The following is a 20,800-nucleotide window of genomic DNA, read 5'->3' on the forward strand; positions in this document are numbered from 1 at the left end:
CTGATGCAGTGGTTTACTTTAGTTCTAGAGATGGGATCTATTTCAAAAGCAAAACGTTAAGTGTAGCATCTATAGCAAATATAATCATTTTGAACGTCTAAATAAACCCAATAATATTTAGAATTGAATAGAATTGAGTCCTCAGTGGTTGATACCTTTTAATGGTTAACTGAAAAGATGGTAAAAAATTGCAAGCTTTCGAGACTACTCAATTTGCTACAATCTTTTCAGTTAGCCATTGAAAGGTATCAACCACTGAGGACTCTCAATTCTAAATATTAATCTATCTACTGGCTAACATGGTACCAAGATATATATATATCTCACCTGTATATAAACTCAAATACTGCTGATAGATTTCAATTAAAGGGGTTGACCCGCTACTTTATATGCACCTTTCTTGTGCCCTATCTAACATATATACCAATTTACTAAATACCTTGCTGTGCCAAATCCTCCTGTAACCTGAGCTGCTCTTATGGTCACATGATCTCTGGCGGGGAATCTGCTGCTTCCTGTGATATAACGTTAGATTCTCCCTCACTTCTGGGATCTGGAAATTGGCAGTTGGGCGGAGATGCATTCAGCAGAGCTCACTCACACGCCGCTGCATCTCTATGTATACAGCAGGGTGTATACACATGTATAGTTATAAATACCCTGTTGTATTCCCTTTATAATATGGATGCATTCAAAGCTTTTCCCATTCATCAATCCATCATTTCCATCCGTTTCATCATCCATGTCAGTGAGGGGGAGTAAGGGATAATCTTTATTTCTAGGGTGGAGTAATGGTGCTTTATGCATGACTTCGGTTCCCTGCAGTGTCATGTACAAGAGATGGTGCTGATGCTGTGTGTGACTCTGGGGGAGGAGTGGTGAGCGGGGCTTAGGTGGGGTTGCTGGTCTGTGCTCACTGCTGGCTTGTAGACCAGCACAAGGAATGATGGGAACTGTAGTAAGAAGGGAGCAGAGGATTCAGACGATGAAGTGATCGCTATGAGAATAGAGCTGGTGCTAGGGCATAGGAAGCAAGGCAGAAAGACATAAAACAACATAAAACTTTGCAGAAATGGTATATGGGGATCTTTAGTGGCATTTTTCTTTAACATTTATGGAAAAACCAGGGGCAATGGACAATCTCTTAACAAATATGGAATGACAGGTAGCACACACAGTTCTCTGAGGTTACACTTATGGATCTTGCTGCTGAGATATGAGTTGGGTAAAAAATTTTTTTATAGTTTAGTGGATACAGTAGGAACTGGTAGTCCAGAAAAGGCAATGGATACCTGAAGTAGGGTTTTTGTATTCCCTATCAGAGCAACAACTTCCTAATTCCTTTAACACATTTTCTTAGTCTCCATTCCAATAGCCATAAGATTGGAACCACATGTCATCAGAGTCACCTGACTAGTGTAGCTAAGCATCAGCAGTCTTATGAAATCCAGATTTCACAATCATTGGTTATGGTGCTGGAGCTGGATCAGAGGGCATCACAGGAGGCGATTATGCCTCCAGTTGTTAATTTATAATAGCCTGTCTCTAAGAAAAACAAATTATGATGGGCAGCCACTTTATGACTACATTTAAGTGATTGGAGATACATAATATCCTTTGTATCTTAAAATAAATGAATAAGAATGTTTCACAGAGTTTAGTTTAGTGTTTCTGCAATAAAACTAGAATATTTTAGTAATATTTAAAACCGAAATTGAAAACAAATCCTTTGTATGCTCTCCTCGGTTTCTTTCCTCTGTACTTTCTGATTTCCTCCGACATTCCAAGAAACATCCTTTTGCCACCTTTATGACAGTTTTGTCAAACTCCACCAAAATAGGTGGAGCAGTAGCAGAACGTGAGTTGAGCAAATATGTTCGGAATCAGTTGCCGAATCTGAATTTGCCATATTCATGCCATACTGGTAACCTATTTGTGACTAATGTATGTTTGACAATTGACTCCAAACAAATTCGGTCATTTCTACTCCCATTGACTCCAATGACACTCGGCTGTGCTTGGTGAATATTGCAAATACAATATTTGCTGGCAATTGTAATCGGAACTGATTTTTCAAAAATTCGTTCAATTGTAGTTGTGATGCCACAGCTCGTCTAATTCATGACGAGCTGTGGTTTACATTGCACCAAAAATCCTTCTCCTGTCCTCAACGGTAGAAAGATTTGCAGTAAGGTGCATGGAGGTGTACACTTGTCTGACATGCCCGATTGTGGCACGCGCATCTTCATGAAACAGGCGCCTTTCTGACTACAGCATGCCCCCTCATAAAGACCAGCGTGAACAATCTTGATGAGTCAGAACTATTTACTTCCTTCCACAAGTGAATCTAAAATTAAAGCAAATCCAGAAGGTGAATACTGTCATTTCCATACCTCTTCAGTAGTTTCTCCTGATGAAGCTACTGCCGCCCGCACACTGCTGCTCTCCAACGTGCCAGTAACTTGTCTACGTTCATACTCTATCAACGTCATCTGCATCTGGCCTGCAAGAGCCAATGCTTTCTCTCGCCGTTCATTCACCAATGGCATTATCAGATCTGCCTTCAGTATACTGTTTTCTTTGCATCTGAAATAGCATATGTCCTGTGCATCTGTGTTGCATAAAGTATTGAAAAATTATTAACGCACATGCTCATATATATCAATGCTGAATACCTGAATTTTACACAAGTCTCAGTTCAGTAAACTAATGTTAGAAACTTTAAGATCTTAGATTGAAAAAACTGTATTTTCCAGAGTATCTGCAGCAATCTACTGGCCAAGCAGCATGAAGGAGAATTCTACAGTAAATTGCACACTGAACATAAATGCAGGGGTAAAATGTCTATAAACAGCAAAGCCTGAAATGACGAGAGCCGATAACAACAGATACTATAGATATCAATACATTTATTGAGAGAGACTGAAGCAAATAAGGATTCTTTAGTGGTGAAATATCATAACAAATTTTCATAAATTTGGAGATTACTACATCCACAATAATCCAATAATCCATAATAACTGAATTAATGAAATTACCAAAACATCTAACATATACAGCGACGTCCAGAGCCATCTACTTTCACATTGGAAGCGAACAGTGTCAATGACATCACAAAACGTGCACATCATCAAGTATGGTGCACATGGTCTACTCAATGGAATAGGGAACGTGAGCAATCCTTTATGAGCATGCACGCATCTTAGGTCATACTGTCTTCAGCACCGCTCACTTCTGATGGGCGTTGCCGGGTAAGTCCTATGAATTGCTATATTTTGGAGCACCAAATTGTGTCTAATGCAGTAAAAAAAAAGTATATTTTTTGGAATTTTAGATAGGTCCAAAAAGTCATGATTGATTTGATGAAATTCTATGTTAAATATCACCAAAACTGTAACCCTAGCTAATAGGCCATGTGTACACATACGGCACCAAATACAGAATATCCAAAAAAGAAAAAAAAGGCAGGAGCAAAATAATATAATCAAATCAGTATTAAGATATACATAGCATATATGTGTGTATATATATATATATATATATATATATATATATATATATATATATATATATATATATATATATATATATATATATATATTTTTTTTTTTTTTTTTTTTTTTTTTTTTCCGTATGATGAATTATGCACCAACTCAACCAATAAAATTGTAATCTTACGTCCACATTTCTGGGATTGCTTGTACCTATTGTTCTTAAACTGCATATTTAACCCCTTAATGACCGCCGATACGCCTTTTAACGGCGGCCGCTAAGGGTACTTAAACCACAGCGCCGTTAATTAACGGTGTTGTGGAAAAAGTAAATAGCGCCCCCCCGAGTCTGATTTTCTCCGGGGTCTCGGCTGCCGGGGGTAGCCGAGACCCCAGAGAACATGATTCGGGGTTTTTTTTACCGACCCTACTTTTGCGATCACCGGTAATTAACCGTTTACCGGCGATCACAAAAAAAACAAAACGCGATTTCCCTTTTAATTTCTCTGTCCTTCGATGTGATCGCACATCAGAGGACAGAGAAATGGGGTCCCAGAGAGACCCCCAATACTCACCTGTCTCCCCCGGTGCTCCTCGTGGCTCCTGATGGGCGCCGCCATCTTTTTCCGGCAAAAAAATGGTGGGCGCTTGCGCAGTGCGCCCGCCGGCCGGCACCGGGAGGATCTTTGGGGTCTCGGCTGCCGAGGGTAGCCGAGACCCCAAAGAACATGATCGGGGTCGGTTATACCGACCCCTGTTTTGCGATCGCCGGTAATTAACTGTTTACCGGCGATCGCAAAAAAAAAAAGTAGTGTGTAATTCTCTGTCCTCTGATGTGATCGCACATCAGAGGACAGAGAAATAGGGGGATTCGGGGACCCTATGATACTTACCGGTGTCCCTGGGTCCTCCTGCGTCCTCTCCTGCCAGCCGGCGTCTTCTTTGGGAAACCAAATGGCGGGCGCATGCGCAGTGCGCCCGCCATCTGTCGCCATCTGCCGGCTGGCAGGAGAAAGCAGTTAGGGCTAAAATTAGGATTAGGGTTAGGGATAGGGCTAGGGTTAGGGTTAGGGCTAGGGTTAGGGTTTGGGTTAGGGCTAGGGTTAGGGTTAGAGCTAGGGTTAGAGCCAGGGTTAGGGCTAAATTTAGGGTTAGGGTTGGGGCTAAATATAGGGTTAGGGTTGGGGCTAAATTTAGGGTTAGGCTTCTTTCACACTTGCATCGGGACGGGGCCGTCGCAATGCGTCGGCCCGACATACCGACGCACGTTGTGAAAATTGTGCACAACGTGGGCAGCGGATGCAGTTTTTCAACGCATCCGCTGCCCAATCTATGTCCTGGGGAGGAGGGGGCGGAGTTACGGCCACGCATGCGCGGTCGGAAATGGCAGACGCGACATACAAAAAAATGTTACATTGAACGATTTTTTGTGCCGACGGTCCACCAAAACACAACTGATCCAGTGCACGTCGCGATCCGTCGGCAATACAAGTCTATGGGCAAAAAACGCATCCTGCAGGCACATTTGCAGGATCCATTTTTTGTCCAAAACGACGGATTGCGACAGATGCCAAACGACGCAAGTGTGAAAGTAGCCTTAGGTCTAGGGTTAGGGTTGGGGCTAAAGTTAGGGCTAGGGTTGCGGCTAAAGTTAGGGTTAGAGTTGGGATTAGGGTTAAGGTTAGGGTTTGGATTAGGGTTGGCATTAGGGTTACGCTTGGGATTAGGGATAGGTTTGGGATTAGGGTTAAGGTTAGGGTTGGGATTAGGGGTGTATTGGGATTAGGGTTAGGTTTGAGGTTAGGCTTGAGATTAGGGGTGTGTTGGATTTAGGGTTTTGATTAGGGTTATGGTTAGGGTTGACATTAGGGTTGTTTTGGGGTAAGGGTTGTGATTATCGTTAGGGCTGTGATTAGGATTATGGATCGGGTTGGGATTAGGGTTAGGGGTGTGTTGGGGTCAGTGTTGGAGTTAGAATTGGGGGGTTTCCACTGTTTAGGTACATCAGGGGGTCTCCAAACACGACAGCCAATTTTGCGCTCAAAAAGTCAAATGGTGCTCCCTCCCTTCTGAGCTCTGCCGTGCGCCCAAACAGTGGGTTATCCCCACATATGGGGCATCAGCGTACTCGGGATAAATTGAGCAACAACTTTAGTGGTCCAATTTCTCCTGTTACTATTGTGAAAATAAAAACTTGGGGGCTACAAAATCTTGTTTGTGAAAAAAAAAATTTTTTTATTTTCATGACTCTGCATTCTAAATTTCTGTGAAGCACTTGGGGGCTCAAAGTGCTCACCACACATCTAGATAAGTTCCTCAAGGGGTCTAGTTTCCAAAACGGTGTCTCTTGTGGGGAGTTTCCACTGTTTAGGCACATCAGGGGCTCTCCAAACGCAACATGGCGTTCGATCTCAATTCCAGCCAATTCTGCATTGAAAAAGTCAAAAGGCGCTCCTTCACTTCCAAGCTCTGCGTTGCGCCCAAAAAGTGGTTTACCCCCACATATGGGGTATAAACGTATTCAGGAGAAATTGCACAACAACTTTTGTGGTCTAATTTCTCTTGTTACCCTTGTGAAAATAATAATTTGTGGGCGAAAAGATCATTTTTGTGTAAACAAATGCGATTTTTTATTTTCACGGCTCTACGTTATAACTCTGCATTCTAAACTTCTGTGAAGAACTTGGGGGTTCAAAGTGCTCACCACACATCTAGATAAGTTCCTTAAGGGGTCTAGTTTCCAGAATGGTGTCACTTGTGGGGGGTGTTCCACTGTTTAGGCACATCAGGGGCTCTCTAAACGTGACATGGCGTCCGATCTCAATTACAGCCAATTCTACATTGAAAAAGTCAAACGGCGCTCCTTCACTTCCAAGCTCTGCGGTGCGCCCAAAAAGTGGTTTACCCCACATATGCGGTATTGGCGTGCTCAGGAGAAATTGCATAACAAAATTTATGTATACATTTCTGTTTTTACACATGTGAAAATTAAAAAAAATGGTTCTGAATTAAAATGTGTGCAAAGCAGTCATCAAAGCAAAAGGTGGCTACTTTGAAGAACCTAGAATATAAGGCATATTTTCAGTTGTTTCACACTTTTTTGTTAAGTATATTATTCCACATATGTTAATTCATAGTTTTGATGCCTTCAGTGTGAATTTACAATTTTCATAGTCATGAAAATACAGAAAAATATTGAAATGGGTGTGTCCAAACTTTTGTTTTGTACTGTATATGTGTGTATATATATATATATATATATATATATATATATATATATATATATATATAATATAATGCTGGGAGCGTCACTCTGTCCGAAGCCTCTATAGACTGCGCAAGCGCCGGCGCAGTCTGGGCCTCACAGAGCGACGCTGCCGGGAGATCGCGGTGTGCGTTCACACTGAACGCACACCGCGATCTCCACCGCAGAAGCAGGGACCGCCAGGAGGGTGAGTATCGGCCTATATTCACCTGTCCCCGTTCCATCGCTGAGCGGCGCCATCTTCCCGGTCTTCAGCCTGTGACCTTCAGTTCACACATAAGGATGAGGACGCAGGATGCAGCAGCACATAAGGATGGGGACGCAGGATGGAGCAGCACATAAGGATGGGGACGCAGGATGGAGCAGCACATAAGGATGGGGACGCAGGATGCAGCATGAACATAAGGATGGGGACGCAGGATGCAGCATGAACATAAGGATGGGGACGCAGGATGCAGCAGCACATAAGGATGGGGACGCAGGATGCAGCAGTACATAAGGATGGGGACGCAGGATGCAGCAGCACATAAGGATGGGGACGCAGGATGGAGCAGCACATAAGGATGGGGACGCAGGATGCAGCAGCACATAAGGATGGGGACGCAGGATGCAGCATGAACATAAGGATGGGGACGCAGGATGCAGCAGCACATAAGGATGGGGACGCAGGATGCAGCAGTACATAAGGATGGGGACGCAGGATGGAGCAGCACATAAGGATGGGGACGCAGGATGGAGCAGCACATAAGGATGGGGACGCAGGATGCAGCATGAACATAAGGATGGGGATGCAGGATGCAGCATGAACATAAGGATGGGGACGCAGGATGCAGCATGAACATAAGGATGGGGACGCAGGATGCAGCAGCACATAAGGATGGGGACGCAGGATGCAGCAGTACATAAGGATGGGGACGCAGGATGGAGCAGAACATAAGGATGGGGACGCAGGATGCAGCAGCACATAAGAATGGGGACGCAGGATGCAGCAGCACATAAGGATGGGGACGCAGGATGCAGCAGCACATAAGTATGGGGATGCAGGATGCAGCAGCACATAAGGATGGGGACGCAGGATGGAGCAGCACATAAGGATGGGGATGCAGGATGGGAGCAGCACATAAGGATGGGGACGCAGGATGGAGCAGCACATAAGGATGGGGACGCAGGATGCAGCAGCACATAAGGATGGGGATGCAGGATGCAGCAGCACATAAGGATGGGGACGCAGGATGCAGCAGCACATAAGGATGGGGACGCAGGATGGAGCAGCGCATGACAGGATGGGGACGCATGATGGAGCAGCGCATGACAGGATGGAGACGCAGGATGGAACAGCACATGACAGGATGGGGACGCATATACTAGCTATTGAACCTGTTCTACACCCGGGTGGCGAGCATTTATATTGGTATATTGTCTCCATCCTGGTATGTGCTGCTCCATCCTGCGTCCCCATCCTGTCATGCGCTGCTCCATCCTGCGTCCCCATCCTGTCATGTGCTGCTCCATCCTGCGTCCCCATCCTGTCATGCGCTGCTCCATCCTGCGTTCCCCTTCTTGTCATGCGCTGCTCCCATCCTGCGTCCCCATCCTGTCATGCGCTGCTCCCATCCTGCGTCCCCATCCTGTGATGCGCTGCTCCCATCCTGCGTCCCCATCCTGTCATGTGCTGCTCCATCCTGCATCCCCATCCTGTCATGCGCTGCTCCATCATGCGTCCCCATCCTGTCATGCGCTGCTCCATCCTGCATTCCCATCCTTATGTGCTGCTGCATCCTGCGTCCCCATCCTTATGTGCTGCTGCATCCTGCGTCCCCATCCATATGTGCTGCTGCATCCTGCGTCCCCATCCTTATGTGCTGCTCCATCCTGCGTCCCCATCCTTATGTGCTGCTCCCATCCTGCGTCCCCATCCTTATGTGCTGCTCCATCCTGCGTCCCCATTCTTATGTGCTGCTCCATCCTGCGTCTCCATACTGCCTCTGACCTGCTCGGCGCCGAGTGCTGGGGGGCCTGAGCAGGCGGGGACACCGGCGCGCCGTGGGGGTCAGGTGCCGGTATCGCCGCCAGCTCAGGCCCCCCCAGCACTTACTATACTCACCTGTCCGGCATTCCATCGCTGAGCGCCGCCATCTTCCCGGTCTCCTGGCTGTGACTGTTCAGTCAGAGGGCGGCGCCGGCGCGCATTAAGCGCGTCATCGCGCCCTCTGAACTGAAGGTCACAGGCCGAAGACCGGGAAGATGGCACCGCTCAGCGATGGAACGGGGACAGGTGAATATAGGCCGATACTCACCCTCCTGGCGGTCCCTGCTTCTGCGGTGGAGATCGCGGTGTGCGTTCAGTGTGAACGCACACCGCGATCTCCCGGGAGCGTCGCTCTGTGAGGCCCAGACTGCGCCGGCGCTTGCGCAGTCTATAGAGGCTTCGGACAGAGTGACGCTCCCAGCGTTATATTATAGATATATATCTCTGAAATGCTGTGCTAGCTCATTTCATAATATATATATATATATATTGTAGCGTGGCTAAAGGATGTCTAATCGATGGGAGATATGTCCCTTATAGATGGCTTGCTACTGTGATGTAACCATAGCTACCTATATGTGTTTCAGGACCTGTGGTGATGTCACAACCACATGTCTGGTCATGTGATGGGTTCTGGGTGTGGTTAGACATATAAAAGAAAGCCTAATGCTTAACACAGGTAGATATGTGTGGAGGTGAAACCCTCCTGAGTGTGTTACGGCTTCAGGACTGAGCCGGATGAACTGGACACTTGTTTTTTCTTTGCATGAGCCAAAGGCTATTTGCTTTCTGTTGTTTTGTCATATGGTTTATGGAGTAATAAACCCAGTGAACTTTAAAGGAACCTGCCTCCTGAGTGTCAGCCGTCGCAGCTGAGTGAGTGGAACCCCTACAATTGGTGGTAGACATGCGAGCAGCGTTCCCAGCGTAGAAGTGAGTTTATTTTTGAATGTCCTGGGTCAAGGCTGTTGCAAGCCAGCAAGCATTGCCGGAGAAAATGGAGGACTTGCTGAAACACTTGGTCCAGCAGGAGCAAAGGCAGCAAGAGACCAACAGGCTGTTGATGCAGCAGATACAACAGAGCCAGCAGGAGCAACGGCAGCAGTTGCAACAGAGCCAGCAGCAGATGCAGCTTCTGGCAACCGCCATCCAGGGGAAGGCGAGCGCCCCAACCCCAGGTTTGGCTGATGACACCCACGTCCGAAAGACGGTAAGACGCGCATTGCAGAAAATGACTCCCGGGGATGATGTTGAGGCCTTCCTGACGGTGTTTGAGAGGGTCGCTGAGAGGGAAAAACTTCCGCCAGAGCAGTGGGCAGAGGTACTTGCGCCATACCTGACAGGAGTACCCCAGAAGGTGTACTATGATTTGACCTTGCAGGATGCCAAAGAGTATCACAAATTGAAAGCCGAGATTCTCGCACGTTTGGGGGTGACACTGACTGTCAGGGCACAGCGACTTCACTCCTGGGGCTATCACCGGGACAAACCACCTCGTTCCCAAATGTTTGATCTGTTGCACCTGGTCCAGAAATGGCTGCAGCCAGAGTCATCTACGCCTGCTCAAATGGTAGAACGGGTGATGATGGATCGGTTTGTCCATTCCCTCCCGAGGCCTATATAGACTTGGGTTGCCCAGGGTGATCCCCAGAATGCCGACGAGCTGATCGGACTGGTTGAGAGATACCAAGGGTTGGAAGGCTCCTTCAGGAGGCAGCCCATGCCATACTGGGGGTCCCAGAAGGAAGCTGAGCCCCAAAAAGGGGTGGCACGTCCAAGGTCACCAAGGGCGGGGGAGGTGGTGCCCAAGGTCCCTACGGGTGATATTGTTTGTTGGAGGTGCCACAAGCCAGGACATATAGCTGCCCGATGTTCCCAGACCACTGAGCAGATGGACTGTAGCATGGGACGCCGTTGTTCATACTATGCGTATCCAGCCTGCAGTGTGAACTCTCCGCCCAACGAGGGACCTCAAGCGTGTCCCGTAAAGGTGAACGGTCGAGCAGTAACGGCACTGTTAGACTCGGGGAGCCTAGTGACCCTGGTGAGGGCCACTTTTCCTCTCCACCTGCTCCCGGGAAAGAAGGTCGGAGTGCGGTGCATACATGGTGATGCAAAGGACTACCCTGTGGCCAGTGTGAACATTGAAACGACATGTGGCACGGAGTCCCACATAGTCGGCGTCGTTCAGGACTTGTTGCACCCTATAATTATTGGCCGGGATTTCTGTTTGTTTTGGGATTTGTGGGGGAAAGGTTCTGAGCTCCCTAGCAAGAGTAGGGAACCAGTGAACCCTGGAAGGGTGGTGCCACACCCAGAGTCAGACAGGTTTCCTTTTTGTGTCCTGGCTGGAGATGAGGAGGAAGTGTCCCCTGCATCTGACATTCTGGAGTTAGAGGTATCCGGTGAAAATTTTGGGACTGCCCAACATAGGGACCCCACTGTGAGGGAAGCCTTTAATAATGTCACAGTTATTGACGGGGTGGTACAGGAGCCGGGGGCAGACACAAGATTTCCCCATTTTCTAATGAGCAGGGAGTTGTTGTACCGGGTCACGAAAATAAGGGAGGAGTTGGTAGAGCAGTTGGTAGTGCCGGGTCCATATAGACGGAAGGTGTTGGACATGGCCCATTCACACATCTTGGGTGGACACCTAGGGGTGGAAAAAACGCAGGAACGGGTTGTGCAGAGGTTCTATTGGCCTGGGTGCCACCGGGAAATAGTGAACTATTGCAGGTCCTGCCCTACATGTCAGCTAACTGCTCCCACTCCTCATTTCCGAAACCCCCTTGTGTCACTGCCCATTATTGAGGTGCCATTCGAGAGAATTGCCATGGACTTGGTCGGTCCCTTAGTTAAATCAGCCCGGGGCCATCAGTATATATTAGTCATCCTGGACTATGCCACACGCTATCCTGAGGCAATTCCCTTGAGAAATTCTTCTTCAAAGAGTATAGCTCGCGAGTTGGTCCATGTCTTTTCCCGGACAGGTCTGCCGAAGGAGATCCTGACTGACCAGGGGACACCTTTCATGAGCAAGGTGATGAGGGAACTATGCAAAGCCCTGAAAATCTCCCAGTTGAGGACCTCGGTATACCATCCCCAGTCAGATGGCCTTGTTGAGAGATTTAACAAGACACTGAAGAGCATGCTGAGAAAAGCTATAGAAAAAGACGGTAGAGACTGGGATTGTCTCTTACCCTATTTGATGTTTTCCATTCGTGAAGTTCCACAGGGCTCCACAGGTTTCTCACCGTTTGAGCTTCTGTATGGCCGACATCCACGAGGACTCCTGGATATAGCCAAGAAAACCTGGGAAGCCGAAGTCACGCCCCACAGAAGCGTCATTGAGCATGTGGCCCTGATGCAGCAGAGGATTGCAAAGGTGATGCCTATCGTGAAAGAACACCTTCTCCAAGCACAAGAAGCTCAGGCCAGGGTCTACAACTGGTCTGCAAGAGTGAGGCAATTCAATCCGGGAGACCGAGTTCTTGTGTTAGTTCCGACAGTGGAAAGCAAGTTCTTGGCCAAATGGCAAGGGCCATATGAGGTTGTCAAGAAACTTGGTGAAGTAAACTATAAAATTCACCAACCAGGAAGACGGAAACCATTCCAAGTATACCATGTCAACCTTATCAAGCCGTGGCAAGATAGAGAGCCGACAGTAACTCCATCGTTGTTAAGCAACCCAGAAGATGAGGTTGGAGCGGTTACTATAGCGGAGACGCTATCGGAGTCCCAGAAACAGCAATGCAGGGAGTTACTCCAGAAAAACAGGGACCTGTTTTCCGAGTTGCCTGGGTACACGAAGGTCATAGAGCATGAGGTCCTGACAGAGCCCCATGTGCGCGTGAACGTGAAGCCCTATAGAATTCCTGAGGCCCGTCGAGAAATAGTCTCCAAGGAAGTGGAGCGTATGTTGAAGCTTGGAGTCACTGAGGAATCCAAGAGCGGTTGGTCAAGCCCAATTGTCCTGGTCCCAAAACCTGATGGGGAGTGGAGATTTTGCAACGACTATAGGAAGTTGAATGAGGTCTCTAAGTTCGACGCATATCCCATGCCCCGCGTTGATGAGCTCATCGAAAGGCTTGGGCCCGCCAGGTACATAACCACCTTGGATTTGACGAAGGGGTATTGGCAGATCCCCATGGCACAGGAAGCCAAGGAGAAGACGGCGTTTTCTACACCAGATGGGTGCTTCCAGTATGTCCGGATGCCATTTGGCCTACAGGGAGCTCCGGCCACCTTCCAAAGGGCTATGGATAGAGTCCTTGCACCCCACATGGCATACGCTGCTGCGTACCTAGATGATATCGTCATCTTTAGCCCGGACTGGGAGAGTCATCTGGAGAAAGTCCAAGCGGTGTTTGATGCTATAAGAGAGGCCGGATTTACAATAAACCCGAAGAAGTGTGCATTGGGTAAAGAAGAAGCTAAGTACCTTGGATACATAGTGGGCCATGGAGAAATAAAACCCCAAATCAGTAAAGTGGAGGCAATTCAAACATGGCCAAAACCAGTTTCCAAGAAGCAAGTTAAAGCCTTCCTGGGAATCGTGGGATATTACAGGAGGTTCATCCCAAACTTCGCCACAATGGCGGCGCCTCTGACTGACCTGCTAAAAGGGACAAAATCAGTAATGGTTAAGTGGTCCGAAGAAACAGATTCAGCCTTCCAAGAAATGAAAGAGGCTTTATGTAAGCAACCCGTTCTGATGGCCCCAAACTTCAAGAAAGAGTTTATTCTTCAAACAGATGCCTCAGATGTTGGGGTGGGAGCAGTCCTTTCCCAAGAACTACATGGAGAGGAGCATCCTGTTCTCTATCTGAGTAGGAAGCTGTCCTCGTCTGAAAAAGAACTACTCAGTCGTTGAAAAGGAGTGCTTGGCCATAAAATGGGCAGTCGACACATTACGGTACTATTTGCTGGGACGTAAATTTAGACTGATATCCGACCATGCCCCACTTAGGTGGATGAGGGAAACGAAGGGTAGAAATGCTAGGGTCACCCGTTGGTTCTTAGCCCTGCAGGACTTCTGTTTCCATGTGGAACATAGGGCCGGAAAGCTGCACGGTAATGCTGATGCCCTGTCAAGAATCCCTTGTCTAGTGGGAAAAAGTGCCAAGCCCCACGGCTTTAGGCAGAGGGGGGAGGTATGTAGCGTGGCTAAAGGATGTCTAATCGATGGGAGATATGTCCGTTATAGATGGCTTGCTACTGTGATGTAACCATAGCTACCTATATGTGTTTCAGGACCTGTGGTGATGTCACAACCACATGTCTGGTCATGTGATGGGTTCTGGGTGTGGTTAGACATATAAAAGAAAGCCTAATGCTTAACACAGGTAGATATGTGTGGAGGTGAAACCCTCCTGAGTGTGTTACGGCTTCAGGACTGAGCCGGATGAACTGGACACTTGTTTTTTCTTTGCCTGAACCAAAGGCTATTTGCTTTCTGTTGTTTTGTCATATGGTTTATGGAGTAATAAACCCAGTGAACTTTAAAGGAACCTGCCTCCTGAGTGTCAGCCGTCGCAGCTGAGTGAGTGGAACCACTACAATATATATATATATATATATATATATATATATATATATATATATATATATATATATATATACTAGATTGTGGCCCGATTCTAACGCATCGGGTATTCTAGAATATGCTTGTCCCCGTAGTGTATGGACAATGGTGATTCCAGAATTCGCAGAAGACTGTGCCCGTCGCTGATTGGTCGAGGCAACCATTATGACATCATCGTTGCCATGGCAACCATTATGACATCATTGTCGCTGTGCCCGTTGCTGATTGGTCGAGGCAACCTTTATGACATCATCGTCGCCATGGCAATTATTATGACATCTTCGTCGCTGTGCCCGTCGCTGATTGGTCGAGGCAACCTTTATGACATCATTGTCGCCATGGCAACCATTATGACATCATCGTCGCTGTGTCGGTCTCTGATTGGTCGAGGCCTGGCGGCCTCGACCAATCAGAGATGCAGGATGTCTATGTCCTTTATGACATCATCGTCGCTGTGCCCGTTGCTGATTGGTCGAGGCCTGGCGGCCTCGACAAATCAGAGACGCGGGATTTCTACGTCGATGCTGTGCAGCACATAAGGATGGGGACGCAGGATGGAGCAGCACATAAGGATGGGGACGCAGGATGGAGCAGCACATAACAGTATGGGGACGCAGGATGGAGCAGCACATAAGGATGGGGACGCAGGATGGAGCAGCACATAAGGATGGGGACGCAGGATGGAGCAGCACATAAGGATGGGGACGCAGGATGGAGCAGCACATAAGGATGGGGACGCAGGATGGAGCAGCACATAAGGATGGGGACGCAGGATGGAGCAGCACATAACAAGATGGGGACGCAGGATGGAGCAGCACATAAGGATGGGGACGCAGGATGGAGCAGCACATAAGGATGGGGACGCAGGATGCAGCATGAACATAAGGATGGGGACGCAGGATGCAGCATGAACATAAGGATGGGGACGCAGGATGCAGCAGCACATAAGGATGGGGACGCAGGATGCAGCATGAACATAAGGATGGGGACGCAGGATGGGAGCAGCACATAAGGATGGGGACGCAGGATGCAGCAGCACATAAGGATGGGGACGCAGGATGCAGCATGAACATAAGGATGGGGACGCAGGATGGGAGCAGCACATAAGGATGGGGACGCAGGATGCAGCAGCACATAAGGATGGGGACGCAGGATGGAGCAGCACATAAGGATGGGGACGCAGGATGGAGCAGCACATAAGGATGGGGACGCAGGATGCAGCATGAACATAAGGATGGGGACGCAGGATGCAGCATGAACATAAGGATGGGGATGCAGGATGCAGCATGAACATAAGGATGGGGACGCAGGATGCAGCAGCACATAAGGATGGGGACGCAGGATGCAGCAGCACATAAGGATGGGGACGCAGGATGCAGCAGCACATAAGGATGGGGACGCAGGATGGAGCAGCACATAAGGATGGGGACGCAGGATGCAGCAGCACATAAGGATGGGGACGCAGGATGCAGCAGCACATAAGGATGGGGACGCAAGATGCAGCATGAACATAAGGATGGGGACGCAGGATGGAGCAGCACATAAGGATGGGGACGCAGGATGCAGCATGAACATAAGGATGGGGACGCAGGATGGGAGCAGCACATAAGGATGGGGACTGCGCGGCCTCGACCAATCAGAGAGCCGGGATTTCCAGGACAGACAGACAGACAGACGGAAAAACCCTTAGACAATTATATATATAGATATATATATATATATATATATATATATATATATATATATTATGAAATGAGCTAGCACAGCATTTCAGACTTATTTAGAAAAGAGGATGCAACCCCACTTTAACATTGTGAAATATGGAAAGTCAACAGTAGATCAAGCCAAAGTTAGCTTATAATATAAAGCTTTGCACTGTAGGCAAGACTGTGAAAGTGGTTTTCCACTTTAAAAAAGTGGACCCCCAAATCTTGCCTTTTATGTAAAATAACAAACTAATACTATACTTAACCTCTCCAGGTCTAATAATTGCTCTCTGTCACTGCTCCAGTCTCAGTGTATTGGAGGCAGTGTTGATAGCTCACATCACCAATGCATCCCATCACTGATCTTATGCTGCCTACAAATGCCAAGACACTGAGCATATTGATTGGCAGCAGTGTCGATAGCTAACATCACCACTGCATCCTATCACTGAGCTTGTGCTGCCTACAAAGGACAAGCCATTGAGCTCAATGATTGGCAGCAGTGTTGATGGCTCACATCACCACTGCACCCTATCACTGAGCTTGTACTGCCTACAAAGGCCAAGCCACTGAGCATATTAATTGGCGGCAATGTCAATAGCTCACATCACCACTGCATCCTATCATTGAGCTTGTGCTGCCTACAAAGGACAAGCCACTGAGCATATTGATTGGCGACAGTGTCGATAGCTCACATCACCACTGCATCCTATCACTGAGCTTGTGCTGCCTCCAAAGGACAAGCCACTGAGCATATTGATTGGCGGCAATGTCAATAGCTTACATCACCACTGCATCCTATCACTGAGCTTGTGCTGTCTACAAAGGCCAAGCCACTGGGCTCACTGATTGGTGGCAGTGGTGATGTGAGAGGTTGGTGTGACATCACCACTACAGCTAAAACACAGGAGACGGAAGCAGCGGCGGAGACCCAGGGAGCACGATAGGCAACGTTTGGTGTCAACTTTTCTGAAGTCAATATGATTGATAAAAAATTATTTTATTTTGCAAATGTTTTATTAGCTTTAGTTAGGATTAAAGAATGTCTAACTATAGTCAATTAAAAAATGCTATGAGGGATTAACAATGCTCTTATCTCTGGCATAATAAAAGGATTATAAATATAACTGCAAAACACTTGCCATTAATTTGTTAATTAATGTAATTAGCTGTTTTGTGAATAAAAAATAGAATAACCTTGTCTTAATAACCATAATTAATAATAATGAAGCACACAGAAATAGACACTTATTTTAAAGGGAAGACATGGTGTTGAAAATTAAGTGTAATCTGCAGCCACAATGTTTAACCCTAGTGGCAAAGCCAAATCTGACCAGTGTTATTTTATGTGGTAATTAGTGTTGAGCGATACCTTCCGATATCGGAAAGTATCGGTATCGGATAGGATCGGCCGATATTCAAAAAATATCGGATATCGCCGATACCGATACCCGATCCCAATGCAAGTCAATGGGACCAAAATATCGGAATTAAAATAAACCCTTTCTTGCCTTGTAGGTTCATTCTACATGAAGGAAAACAACTAAGAATAATGCCGGATGTATTTGGGGAGGTGGCGGAGACATTAAAGTCATAGAGGTTTATCCCAATCAAATAGAATAGCATGTTTTTTGTTTTTTTTTAAGACGTTCGGAGTGACAAAGATATTGACTATGTAAATTTTTTTTTTATTTTGTCAGATATTGATGTTTCACTATTCCACGCCCTTCCCCTTCTTTTTTTTCTTTTTTTTTTTTTTCTTTTCCCACACTTTCATCTTCATCATCATCAGCATCTTTGACATCAACTTCTTCTTCACCTTATTCATCTTCTTCTTCATCCTTTACCTTTTTTTTTTATTACATTCTTCATATTCATTTTATTCAACTATTATTATTCTTCCTATTCTACATATTCTTTTTATTCCACTGTTATTATTCTTCCTATTCTACTTCTTCATCATATTCTCATTTGTGACAGGCATTCCCGTAGTTGTTATCTATAAAAGTTGGAAGATTACACCTTCCGTTCTGCCAGTCACAAAAGTTACATTTGTCCGCGTTCAGTTTGGCCTGCAGCATCAGGCTTTATCCAGGGGCACCACGAGGAGGAACGGACTCACCCCCATACACTGCTTAGTCTTCTTCTGCATATAATTTAGATAATATCTTTTGCTCAGATATTAAGTCTTATGCTTAATGTTCTTCTGCTCTTTGTTCTGCAGCCTCTTGTTCTTCTGCTTCTCGGTCTTCCATGTCGTCGTCTCCAGTGTCGTCATCTCCGCCGTCGTCGTCGTCGTCATCGGGGTGGTCTTCCGGGTCGTCGTCGTCGTCATCGGGGTGGTCTTCCGGGTCGTCGACTTTAGGGTCTTCAACTTGGAAATGTAGCAGAAGGTACAAGAAGGCTGAGAAAATGCCAAGAACCAGCTGATGGAACTGGAACTCGGATGGCTACCCGAAGGTTCAAGAGCCTATGGAACTACCGAGGACCAGCTGACGTTACTGGAACCCGGTTACTAAGCAGGAGGTACCCGTGCTAAAAAGCACTACCAAGGACCGCCTGACGTTGGCGGAACTCAGATACCCAGAAGGAGGCACCTAAGCCAAAGGCTCTGCCCGGAACCAGCTGACGGTACTGGAACCAGGATGGGGAGCAGAAGGTACAAGAGCAAAAGACACTGCCGAGAACCAGCTGACGGTACTGGAACCCGGATGGGTAGCCGAAGGTCCAAGAGCCAATGGAACTACCGAGGACCAGCTGACGTTACTGGAACCTGGTTACTAAGCAGGAGGTAACCGTGCCTGAAAGCACTACCAAGGACCACCTGACGTTGGTGGAACTTGGATACCCAGAAGGAGGCACCTAAGCCAAAGGCTCTGCCCGGAACCAGCTGACGGTACTGGAACCAGGATGGGGAGCAGAAGGTACAAGAGCAAAAGACACTGCCGAGAACCAGCTGACGGTGCTGGAACCAGGTGGTGGACCTGAAGGCCAACAGGAGAGGAGAGAACAGCTAGGCCGCGAGGCAGCCGCAGTTAGGCTAGGGTCACATTGCGTTAGTGCAATCCGTTTAGCGCTAGCGCTAGCGGATTGCGCTAACGCAATGTTTTTAAAGGGTCGCGTTTCGGGGTCGCGTTAACGTCCCCGCTCTCGCAGATCCCCGATCTGCGAGAGCGGGGAACGGACCTCGGGCGCGCCGCGGACGCTGCAAGCAGCGTCCGAGGCGCGCTACAAAAGACCGGCGCGTCGCTAGCGCGTGCCGAAAATGACACGCGCTAGCAATGCGCTGGTACATTGCGGGCAATGGGAGCGCTAACGGACGCGTTGCATGGCGTTAATTTCGCCGTGCAACGCTGTCCGTTAGCGCTCTGACCAAAACGCAATGTGACCCCAGCCTTACCGAACCCCAACAGTCCTACAGGGGGAGCTGGGCCTATTGGCACTACAGAACCAGCCTTGACTACCAGTTCACGCAGCCCACATAGGAAGCTCCTAAACTGGAGGCACCCTGGAGTTGGCTAACCCGACCGCACCACGACGGGGCAAGCATAGGCGTCTCAGTGAGCTTGACACAACCCGGAAACAGCTGACGGTGCTGAAACCAGGCTTGGCACGAGGGAGTACCTGTGTCAAAAACACTGCCGAGAACCAGCTGGCGTTGCTGGAACCCAGATGCGTTGCCCCAGTGTGCAAGAGCCAATGGCACGACTGAGGACCAGCTGACGGTGCTGGAACCCGGTTACTAAGCTGTAGGTGCCCGCGCTTAAAAGCACTACCAAGGACCGCCTGACGTTGGCGGAACTCGGATACCCAGGAGGAGGCACCTAAGCCAAGGCTCGGCCTGGAACCAGCTGACGGTGCTGGAACCAGGAGGTGGACCCGAAGGCCCACAGGAGAGGAGAGAACAGCTAGGCCGCGAGGCAGCCGCAGTTACCGAACCCAACAGTCCTACAGGGGGTGCTGGGCCTACTGGCACTACAGAACCAGCCTTGACTACCAGTTCACGCAGCCCACATAGGAAGCTCCTAAACTGGAGGCACCCTGGAGTTGGCTAACCCGACCGCACCACGACGGGGCAAGCATAGGCGTCTCAGTGAACTTGACACAACCTGGAAACAGCTGACGGTGCTGAAACCAGGCTTGGCACGAGGGAGTACCTGTGACAAGAACACTGCCGAGAACCAGCTGGCGGTGCTGGAACCCAGATGCGTTGCCCCAGTGTGCAAGAGCCAATGGCACCGAGGACCAGCTGACGGTGCTGGAACCCGGTTACTAAGCTGTAGGTGCCAGCGCTTAAAAGCACTACCAAGGACCGCTTGACGTTGGCGGAACTCGGATACCCAGGAGGAGGCACCTAAGCCAAAGGCTCGGCCTGGAACCAGCTGACGGTGCTGGAACCAGGAGGTGGACCCGAAGGCCCACAGGAGAGGAGAGAACAGCTAGGCCGCGAGGCAGCCGCAGTTACCGAACCCAACAGTCCTACAGGGGGTGCTGGGCCTACTGGCACTACAGAACCAGCCTTGACTACCAGTTCACGCAGCCCACATAGGAAGCTCCTAAACTGGAGGCACCCTGGAGTTGGCTAACCCGACCGCACCACGACGGGGCAAGCATAGGCGTCTCAGTGAACTTGACACAACCCGGAAACAGCTGACGGTGCTGAAACCAGGCTTGGCACGAGGGAGTACCTGTGACAAGAACACTGCCGAGAACCAGCTGGCGGTG

General features: G+C 48.3%; 1 protein-coding gene across 1 annotated transcript in view; it reads right to left on the bottom strand.

The window, feature by feature from the left end:
• CFAP47 (cilia and flagella associated protein 47) overlaps positions 1–20,800 on the bottom strand; it is an 874,184-nt gene that overhangs the window by 430,507 nt on the left and 422,877 nt on the right. Inside the window, exon 45 of the mRNA XM_069757658.1 lies at positions 2,394–2,611. Within this exon, the coding sequence (XP_069613759.1) occupies positions 2,394–2,611 (218 nt within the window). The remainder of the gene's footprint in view (positions 1–2,393; positions 2,612–20,800) is intronic.

The sequence above is a fragment of the Ranitomeya imitator genome, chromosome 3 (genome assembly GCF_032444005.1).
Source record: "Ranitomeya imitator isolate aRanImi1 chromosome 3, aRanImi1.pri, whole genome shotgun sequence".
In the NCBI taxonomy this organism is placed as follows: domain Eukaryota; kingdom Metazoa; phylum Chordata; class Amphibia; order Anura; family Dendrobatidae; genus Ranitomeya; species Ranitomeya imitator.